Here is a 10,697-nt window from a genome sequence, read left to right on the forward strand (position 1 = left end):
CATTCATTACTTGTTAAGACTTCTAACTCGCGCTGCTTACTCCAGCTCCCGTTTTTAACTCTTTCCTCTCTTAACATCAAGAGCCGAATGGGGCCCTCTCCTGTGAACGTCATTGGTTGCTGAGAGCATTGGTATAGGCTTAAGTCTGCTACCTGCTGACCTTCATACTGGCTGGTACCCAAACAAACTGTGGATTCAATCGCTAAAAAGCTAAGCAAAAGACATGTCCTTGATACAGCTGAGAAAACACTATCTGCCCGCAAGCAATGCTTGAAGTAAAACAAGGTGAAGCCAACTTGTATGATTACAACACTAACAACAGCTGCTGTTCGGTACTGTGAGCGACAGAATTAAAAACACTAAAGTCTTAGAATACATTCTTGAAACACAACAATCATCTAACAACCTACAAAATGAAAATAATGTCAATTGAAAAACACTGAAAGAAAAAAAAGCAAGGGAAAAAAAACAAAAAGAAAAACTGGCAAATAAAGCCCTTTCTCCACACAGGTTGGGCCTCAGTTGACTAGAAAGCTTGCACATTGTAATCGGTTCAATTAGCCAATAAAAGATGTAATTTTACAATTTTGTTTCTCATTACACAGGCATAAGAAATAAAGTCTGATCACTCATGAAAACTGCAAAACAAAGGTTGCTTAACAGGAGTTCTGAAAGTTTTAAAGTTGGGACAAAAGTAAAAATAATGTGGGGCATATTTGGAAAATTAAAGTACTAAGTGGAGGAGTTCAACTATCTCTGGGTCTTGTTCAGGAGTGATGGAAGAATGGAAAGTGAGATCAACAGGCGGATCAATGCAGCGTCCACAGTGATGCGGGCTCTGCATCGGTCTGTCGTGGTAAAAAAGGAGCTGAGCTATAAGGCAAAGCTCTCAATTTACCAGTCGATCTACGTTCCTACCCTCACCTATGAGCTATGGGTAGTGACCGAAAGAACGAGATCCCGAATACAATCGGCTGAAATGAGTTTCCTCCGCAGGGTGTCTGGGCTTTTCCTTAAAGATAGGGCAAGAAGCTCAGTCATCCGGGAGGAGCTCAGAGTAGAGCCGCTGCTCCTCTGCATCGAGAGGAGAAGAGAGGTGGCTCGGGCATCTGATAAGGATGCCTCCTGGACGCCTCCCAGGCTAGGTGTTCCGGGCACGTCTAACCGGGAGGAGGCCCTGGGGAAGAACCAGGACACGCTGGAGGGGCTATGTCTCCTGGCTGGTCTGGGAACGCATCGGGATTCCCCCAAAAGAGCTAGAAGAAGTGGCCGGGGAGAGGGAAGTCTGGGCATCTCTGCTGAAGCTGCTGCCCCCGCGACACGACCTCGGATAAGCGGAAGAGGATGGATGGATGGATAAAGTACCAAGAGTTTCAGACATTTAACATTTGAATTTCACACATCTGTTAAATATTACTCTTTAGTAATATTATTACCAGTTAATTATTCAAATATAAATATTAAAATTGCAATTATTTCAAATCTAACCCATCAGTTCACTGACAAACCAGACTTTAAAAGCACTGTTACAAAAACAGCTTTAAAAAGCGGGTTTAAGTCAAAGAACTGGAATTACATGGAAATTGACCAATTCAAAAGTACACATATAAAAAAAAAAGCTTGCATTTTTATATGTTTATAGGTAGTATGAAATTTCAGCATTAAGTTTCAATTACTGGACAGAAAATTTTAGAATAAATTTCAAACGTACACATGCAAAGATAATCAGGTAGTTCATTACATATCATTATTTATAAACCTTATGCAGAAATTCCTCAAAATTCCCGTGACCCTGTAGTTAGGATATAGCGGGTTGGATAATGGATGGATGAATGCTACTTTACTTAACTACTTGATGAATATACCAGTATTTTAAAACCTCCTTAGTGTTAGACCCGTGTGTCACATAGGCAATTAAAAAAGTGCTAAAAGCATTAGTCCCAAGCATCATTCGGGCAACTGTATACACGCATCTTGCTTAAGCGTTAGATCCTTGAAATAGTAAGACTAAAAGCAGTTTACTTCTCAAAACGGAGTGGTGCAGGATCGAACTTGCGACCTTTTGATTCCCAGTCGGAAGCTGATTCTATTGCGCCACGGAGGCAGTCATAATAAACGGGTGTCAATGTCGCATGTTAAGGCGGCTTTTTGTTTCTGCAGTTATATTTTTGAATAAAACCGCAATTTTTGTGTTAGATTTGTACCTTTTGTGAAAGTATTTCTTTGATACTTCAGGCTTCATACATTATATAGTTTATGCCTACATTTTGTCATCTACTACTAGAATATAAAAAACGTTTCTGTTTTAACAATGTGTTTACACAGATTACTGTAGAAACGGAACAGACATGAAATGCGTGTGTTCCAAACAACGATCTATTATTTCCACTCTAAAACTCCACTTCACTCCCAGACAATCAATCAAGGCATGAGCTGGGAGAAGTTTGTGCACGTTCTAAGTCGGTGGGGGGATGGAATAGCCGGCATCTTGCAGCCTGATTTTATCAGCACATTTAGATTACAAAAGACGCTGGTGGAGAGCTGTGAACGATTTTAAGAAGCAATTTACGGGTTTTTTCGTAGGCTCTGGTAATTCGTAAGTAAGTGTTAATCGAGAACTAACTGCATACTGAGCTCTTTTTTCTTCTGAAAGAGACATGTTTGTTTGAAGTGTTTGAATAAAGTTCCTGTATCTACAATCTCCTGTGTTTCTGTGCAATTCTGTGACCCAAGCGTGACACTCTGCAGCCTCACTGTCCCTGAGATTGAGCCGCTGCACTAGACTAGCCTGCCAGCATCAGCACTTACCTCTGTGTGCTTGAGTGCAGCCAGTTCAAGCGCAGTTGGCTCGGTGATTTACATCCATGTGATTTACCTCCAGCTGCACTTTGTACATATTGTTCCAGCAGTTTTTTTAAATTGTTTTTAAAGTTCATCAGCGGTGTGTAAAAGGATTAGTGTTGCAGTAATTGTGATGCTCTTTGCATGAAAAAAATGTGACCCATTAAAATTTCACTTTTTCTTTGTGACGTTTACAAAGTGCATAAAAAAGTATTTGGCATCCAGGGATGCATTAACCCACCAAATATGTGGCAGTTTAAGTGTTAAAGCCCCAAGGTGCCGTCGAAATGCCCTGCAACTTCCAAAGCTTCTGGCAATGAAAACGCACTTGCATGAATTACAGTACATATAGCGGTAACATCAGTAGTTTACATTCAAGCACTGCGGGTGACATATCAGTGTGCAGTACTGTACAGTATGCAGGTTTATCTTTACATTCTTTTTTTAAGGTGATGTATTAAGCTGAGTTTGAAATTAAAGTGTTTTGGGGGCATATTTAGGGTTTAAACTATGAAAACTGGCTTTTTTTTTTTTTTTTAACCACATCCAAAATTCGCGGGTTGCTCTAGGAACGTAACCCCCGCGAATTTTGGGGGTGTACTGTATACCAATAATTCTCTTTCCGATCAGCTGCTGTAGAGCTGTGATTCCACACTCAGATACAGTGGGATAAATAGTCTGAGTTGTGCATTGAGAGGAACAATGCTAAAGCAGCTATGGTATTTGGAATAGTTTGGCCATTCCATGGACCTTTATATTGTTACAGGTTAATTAAAATCAGACGCCATAAACTAATAAACAATATGCGGCTAATTTCAGTGTATTTGATAAAGCCACGTTAGGGATGTGGATCTAAAAAAGAAAGGGAAACCACACTTGAACAAAAGCACTGCTTTGACGTTGGGTGCGGCCAGTTTGCAAAACTGAGCGGAGAACTTGCGTACGCCAAGCATTTAGCGGATGTGAAAATGTGTGTGGCTTTATGGCAAGTTTAGGTTTTATACATCACAATTTGAGCATGCTCTTGACAGTGATACAAGAAGTGATAATGCAGTGAATCAGTCTTCAAGCAGTGAAGCTGAAACAGACAGTGAAACTGAAAGTGATTCTGATGAAGTCAAAGGTGATGCTCTCGTTAATTATACATATGCAGTGTGCTATTCAAAAGCTGATCAGTCTGGAAAGAAAATCCGCAAGAAATCAAACTACTATTGTCCTGACTGTGACGTATTTCACTGTGCTTCAAGATATACCACACAAACATAAAAACGACTAATGACACATTGAGAGAATATACAGTATTGTTTTTATTATTGGTATCATTATTATACTTTCTACACTTTTGACTTTGTACTTTTAGCGTTTTGCAAGTAGAAATGTAATTTTTCAAGTCAAAAAAAAGTAACACTAAGGAGGCTGCAGCTGTTGTTACTGTCTGTATATATGCATACTATTGTTCACTTCGGTTGATTGAGATAATTTAATAAAAAGTTATTGAATAGGATATATTTGCCAAGTATCAAGCTTTTAGAGTATGGTAATTTTAACTGGCATTGGTATCAAACATAGAAATTCTGGTATTACAACATCCCATAACAAGACATCAATCTATGCCAGCAATTGTCAAGCAGAAAGGTCCACAGGTGTGCCACAAGACTTCTTTAAATAAATGCAATGCAAAAGAAGTTTACAATGAAAATTTTATACAATTTTATTTGATTTACATATTTTAATAATACATATACTATGTGTGAAATATAAAGCAAAAGATGTGTTAAGTTCATGCATTTATAACCATTTTATGTGTCTCAACCTGTTAAAAATTTGTATACTAAAAAATATTTCATATATTCAACTTATATATCTATCTATCTATATGAACATTTATTTCAATAATATACACATTATGTTTATGCTGCATGCGCACTGTGCTGTGTAATTATTGCAATGAACGTGTCTTATTATTGATATCTAGTGTCCCTATTTATCCCCCAGCTGAATCCGATTACACATACATATGTATTATAATAATAATTCTTTACATTTATATAGAGCTTTTCTCACTACTCAAAGCACCTTGCAAAAAGCACGCAGGGAGGACCCAGGAAGTGACCCTGTGATCACTTTACTGCAAAGCAGCAGTGCTACCACTGCACCACCTGCTAATAATAAGTAAAGGCACCTGAGAATTGAGTATTATTTTTTTATTACAAAGTATCTTAAACAAATAACTTCATACACATTTTTTAAAAAGCCACTTTGGAGCAACAAGGGAATGTATTTACTATTTTTTCTTTGTACATCAATCAAAATTATACTTATTTTTTGTCATATCGTCAAAAAATGTTTTGGTGTGCCACAAAATTTTAGTTTGTGTGCCATGAGATGAAAAAGGTTGAAGAAAAAAAAAAACTCACTGATCTATGTCATTTTTATATTACTTGTATTTGCTGTCTATGAAAGCTATTGAGCCACCAAAGCCTGTTTGGGATACATTTCTAACTACATGAAAAGTGCTGTTAAAAAAACATCTATTTAATGTAGCCTACCAATACATTTAATAGCATTCCATGATCACTTATTTTTAATATGATTCACTGCTACAAAAATATTTAACCAACAAAAATATTACTGAATCTTTAATATAACTAAAAAAATTTAAAATGCTTCAACTTTCAAATCGGTTAACTAACTCCCCAAATGCAACTGAATGTTTTGCAAACAAATACATATACACACAGTAAAACACTCCAGAAAAGCATCTTTTTGAAAGTTATTCAAAATTTAAAATGTTATTTCAATTTGGCCTCTGTCAGTTTGGTCTAGGATATAGGTTTAACATAAGTGTAAATGTGCATTTCACTTTGATGCTGATCAACCAATCTTTCTTCTTAAGTGATGTCAGTGCATGTTTGTGCATATTCTCCTTCGGTATCTCATGCTAATGAAACATATCATTCTATTATCTTTCACTATCAGCCAATCACAATTTCTAAATCAGTCACTGTTAATATCTGTTAAGCGGTGCTTAGATGGAGATTTTATTTTCCTTTGAAGGAGATTATGCAGAAGTATGTCACCAGACAGACAAGCCTGCACAAGGTGGCTTTTGGAAACCAACTATTCTGCAATACATTTGGTAACTTTACAACAACTATAATTAGAACGTGTATCTCTTTTAAAATAATTGTGTAATTTTCTGACTTAACTTTTTACTTGTTATGGCCTAGCATAATAATGCTATTAATATAAGCAAATTAACAATTTAAACTATGTTAATTAAGGTGTTTAACCTTAATTACTGCATACTACCCATGTGTTCACAGCTCACAATAGCAGTAATTCTTAGCAATTATTTTGAACCTCTTTGCTGGGGAGACTAGCAACAAATTCCTCTTCGTGCAAAAGAAGAATTCCGATTTAGGCATTCTATTCACTTTTTTAGTTTCAAAACTTTTTTCTATGCATTTATTTTGCATAATTTGTTTTTACATTTGTAGCACTCTTGACCTTTTCCATTTCACTTGCTACCAAAGGTCATTGCAGAGGTTTCATCATTTTTCCTTTATTCCACAAACTGCTTTGCTTGCAGAGCATGACAGACAGCTTTTTCTCTCCACCACAACTGCAGGTCTCCATAACCGCCTGCAGCCACTTCTTCTAATATGCCCTTCTGCAGTTAAGCCTATGACACATTACACTATTTTTCCAGCAACTTTCAGTCACAGCCTCCATTTACACATATAGCAAGTCATCGGAACCATGCTCCCATAAACCTGATCGGGTAATGAGACAACTTTGCCTACAACTCACTCAAATAAAGTCAAGCAGGTGTGATTTTTTTTTTTTAGTTGTAGGGGCAGGCTCTATACACATGACAGCCAACAATTAATGAATGCTCATCTGGAAATACAGTATAGTACAATGTATAGAATGTAGTGACAAGTAACATGCTTTTTTTTTTTAAAAACACTGGAAAAAGGAGAGGCTCATCTTTCTGATGTCTCATTTAATGTGCTAAAACAGAAGAGAAAAAAAAAAGGGCAGAGTTTGTGACTAAACTCGTCATAACTTTTAACCTGTTAACCCTTTGTACAGTGCCAGCTGCATCATGCAGCATGGTATTGGCTCTCACAAAAAGGGCAGAGCGTGAATGTGCTGTAAGCAAGCAGTAAATAGGCAGAAATTTTTTGTCACATTAATTGATGTGGTATGCCAACAAGATTAGAAACAGTTAGTGCTTCTGCTGGGCAATCTTCTCTTCACAGGAGAAGGCTAAAAAGATACAATGGACAGCCCCAGAATATTATTTTCCCTGCCCCAGACAAGGCACACTCTTTTCATATGGAAAGTGCCTTGTCTGACTTGGCCATTTGTTGGGGAGAACACCACCCAGCTAAACTAAAGCGCTGTGCTGCTGCAGCAGCTGGCCAATCTTTGAAATCAACCAGGTGGTAAGTCCAGCAAAAATAATTCATATTAATATCTACAACTCGCTGTAACAGTTTTACCTGAAAGCCAAAAAGCAGTGCAAACTTTAGGCCAGACATATTTTCACCAGAAATATACCAGCTATAGGAGTTTGTGGACCTGGCCCCTGCCTCTCTTTCACTTTCAGGACAACACATATTTGCTTGCCTACAAAAAGCAACCCATACACATTACAGATGTGTACATTACTGCCCTGAAAATCACAAGAAACCATCATCCCCTATTAATCCTGTCAAACTGAATAAACATAAAACTAGGGCTTAAATAAGTCTATCAGCAGGTAGACCTTTTGATCATACTGGTTTCAAGAAGTGATCTGTGCTAAGGTTAACTACAGAGTAAGGTGTGTTACCAATTATTTATTCTAAATACAGTTTTATGCACTAATTTATGTTGATCATAAATAGAAATAAAACATAATAGCTGTGTAAATGCCAAGCTTAACTGTGCTCAAAGGCAAAAGTAGAAATGCAACACATACAGAGTCCAATTCAAAAACATATACCCATTTCCTTTCTTTAGACAATAAAACAGTATTTCACCAGCTCAGTATATTTAAAACATTGGCGAAAATATAGTAAAATCTAATTTAATGAATATTCAAAAATTCCAATAACATTTTTTAAAGTATATGAAAAATATTTATTTTTGTATTTGCACACAAAGTTTAAGAAAAACAAATTAAAGCTAAAACAACTATACTCATAACTAAAATATTACTGTAGATTAATGTGGCATACCATTGCAAATTCTTCAATTGACTATTAAGGTTTTCAAGAAAACTAATTTGCTTATTCAGACACAATAAGGCTTTGTAGTACATCCATTTGAGACATTAGGTTTTTATAGAACAAACATGCAATACAGATTATTAACAAATGACTCTTATAAAATGATTACTACTTACTTTGCATGCAGCAGAGGATCAAAAGGAGGATGCTGAGCCCCATATACATGTTGTATGCTGAAAAATACAAAATGAGAATATGAGGGTGTTTGCATATTTTTTTTTGTTTCATTTCCTCAAAATCTCATTACAGTTATTTTAGCTGATCAACTTGAATTATTTAATGACGATATAGGTAATTTTAAATGGTCAAAAGCATATGTGCCCATCCTAGGGAATGTATTAGGGATGGGAACCATAAGAGAAGCCTTTTGTTTCTACACACCTTTGGAAAATAAGTCCTAAGAGAAGTGATCAAAACACTATTAAAATTTTGACTATCAAGATGCAAAAGGCTGAGAAAAGAAAATAGTTGTTGGGTGACCCAAGAACTCTAATCAAACTCATCACAAAGAGGCTGCATGAAGTCAAATTGTGGCAACATCATCCACAAGCTAAAAGATGAGGGCTAGTGATGAGTGAAACAGGCAAAAATGCACCCTCACTCACATTACTGTTTTCTCTACCAGAACACTTGGTACACAGAAAGTCACTGCTGCCAAAGTCCCCTTTCTGCATCATTTATTACCAAGCAACTTCCTTATCATAGTTTAAGATATGTACAGTGCACATGGATTTTGTTTCCATTACAGTACAGATCTTTTACTAAATGGCAGCCAGATGCCCGTGTAATTAATACATGAAAACACTTTCAAACAGAAACTAAACAGCTTTCTTCTTTTGTGAATGGTATGAATTTTGATTGAAGCAAAACACATTTTACAAATGTATACATGTGAAAGAATGCACCAAGTTTCACTGTAAATTGAACTTGTAAAAAATGTTTATCACCAATGAGAGGTTATGCCAAATTCCCATTGAATAAAAAATGTGTATGGAATGGTTTCAGATTGACTAAGACCCTTTAAAAAGAAAACATTTTTAAGACTTGTGTGGAATATCATGTAGGTGATGTATTAACAGCTACATTAAAAAAAAAGACACACCCCAAGCACCGCAATGTAAATTGTAAACTATTTCAGCACTGGCAAATTTTCAAATTCTTATAACGACCTTACAATGAAAAACAGGGTATGTGGTAGTGTGCTTGTTTATTATAAGGAGAAGGAGAAAGATAAAGGCATCCTTGGAACACTACAAGTGTCACCGGTCAAAGGGAACTGGTGATTATCACGGCAGCACTGGGTTTAAGGTAATAAGCAAATGTGGTAGACAGCTGTGAGAGTATAACATAGTTATTTAAGGGGTCATAGTTATTTAGGGGTAATTTAGTTACTGTGCATTATTAATAACTAGCATTCATGTTGAAAGTAGTATGAAAGGCTAAGCATGCCAGGGTGTGTGAGCAACATGGAAACAGAATGTTTTAGGTGGTGGTTTAAGAAACTGGCTGATGTCATGTACCCAGTAAGACTTGACATTTGTCACATACACAGAAATTTAATTAAAGGGAAAGAGCTGGGGGGTATTTTCCATAATCATCCAAGATCAGATGCCTCATCTTGGATGAGTTAATGCCGGTGAAACTCATCCGGGATAAGTCGGTTTTTCAAACACAGCTGTGTAGTAGATTAGTCTAGCTGGATCCAATCAACCGAGATGATTGCTCGTGCCCGTGCTGATTGAAAAGCCCATATATATATTGAGTCTAGAAAAAATGATCAGCAAGTCTTTGATAGGCTGCAACAAAATGACGAAAGAACAGGCACATTTTTTCACACAAGTGGAGTAGGACCTTTTACTCGAAGGATATGAAGAATTTCAAGATTTAATATGCACATGGCATAACACTGCAAAAGCAGCCCAAACTAGAAAACACGGATGGCAAAAAGTGGCCGACAAATTAAACGCATAAGTAGTGTGCATTGTACTTACTGAATGCAGCGTTTCAGTTCCTGTGTGTCAGATTAATTATTATTTAATATGTCATAATTCTAGATCAAACGTGAGCACAAGGAGAACATGGGAACAGGTTAAACTGAAGTACAAAAATATACTTCAAACTGGTAAATATTGGCATATAACTATTTACTATTTAAAGAATTGTTGACATGAAGAATCATATATAATATAAAAAACATTAATTTTAAAGCTAATAAGAAGAAGGCAGACAAGCAAAGTTGGCTTTCCAGAAAAATGCCCATTGCCCTGTTTCTGAGGGCATTCCAGGGCAAAGCTCCTCCTTAGAACCAGTGGCAGGATGCAGTGGTCACTTAATTTCAGGTAAAGGATGGTCATTGCATATATTTGTCCTCAATGTGTGCCATAGGTATGTTCCATATAGCCCTCTTTTTTGTTGGGTCAGTTGCAGGGAATGTCATATCCCTAGAACCTGTGTCTGACCAACGAGATATAGACGAAGGTCAAATATTTGATGAAGACACCGTGTCTGATTATTCATTAGGAGGAGAGGTAAATTTTCCAAATAATGTTTGAACAAACTCCACTCTGCTCAGTT

General features: G+C 36.7%; 1 protein-coding gene across 1 annotated transcript in view; it reads right to left on the reverse strand.

Annotated features, from left to right (window-relative positions):
- Positions 1–9,029, reverse strand: part of tbc1d22a (TBC1 domain family, member 22a) — a 212,609-nt gene extending 203,580 nt beyond the window's left edge. Inside the window, exon 1 of the mRNA XM_039762143.1 lies at positions 8,240–9,029. Within this exon, the coding sequence (XP_039618077.1) occupies positions 8,240–8,334 (95 nt within the window). The 5' untranslated portion in view covers positions 8,335–9,029. The remainder of the gene's footprint in view (positions 1–8,239) is intronic.
- Between the last annotated feature and the right edge of the window lie 1,668 nt (positions 9,030–10,697).

This window comes from Polypterus senegalus, chromosome 8 (genome assembly GCF_016835505.1).
Source record: "Polypterus senegalus isolate Bchr_013 chromosome 8, ASM1683550v1, whole genome shotgun sequence".
NCBI classification, from domain to species: domain Eukaryota; kingdom Metazoa; phylum Chordata; class Cladistia; order Polypteriformes; family Polypteridae; genus Polypterus; species Polypterus senegalus.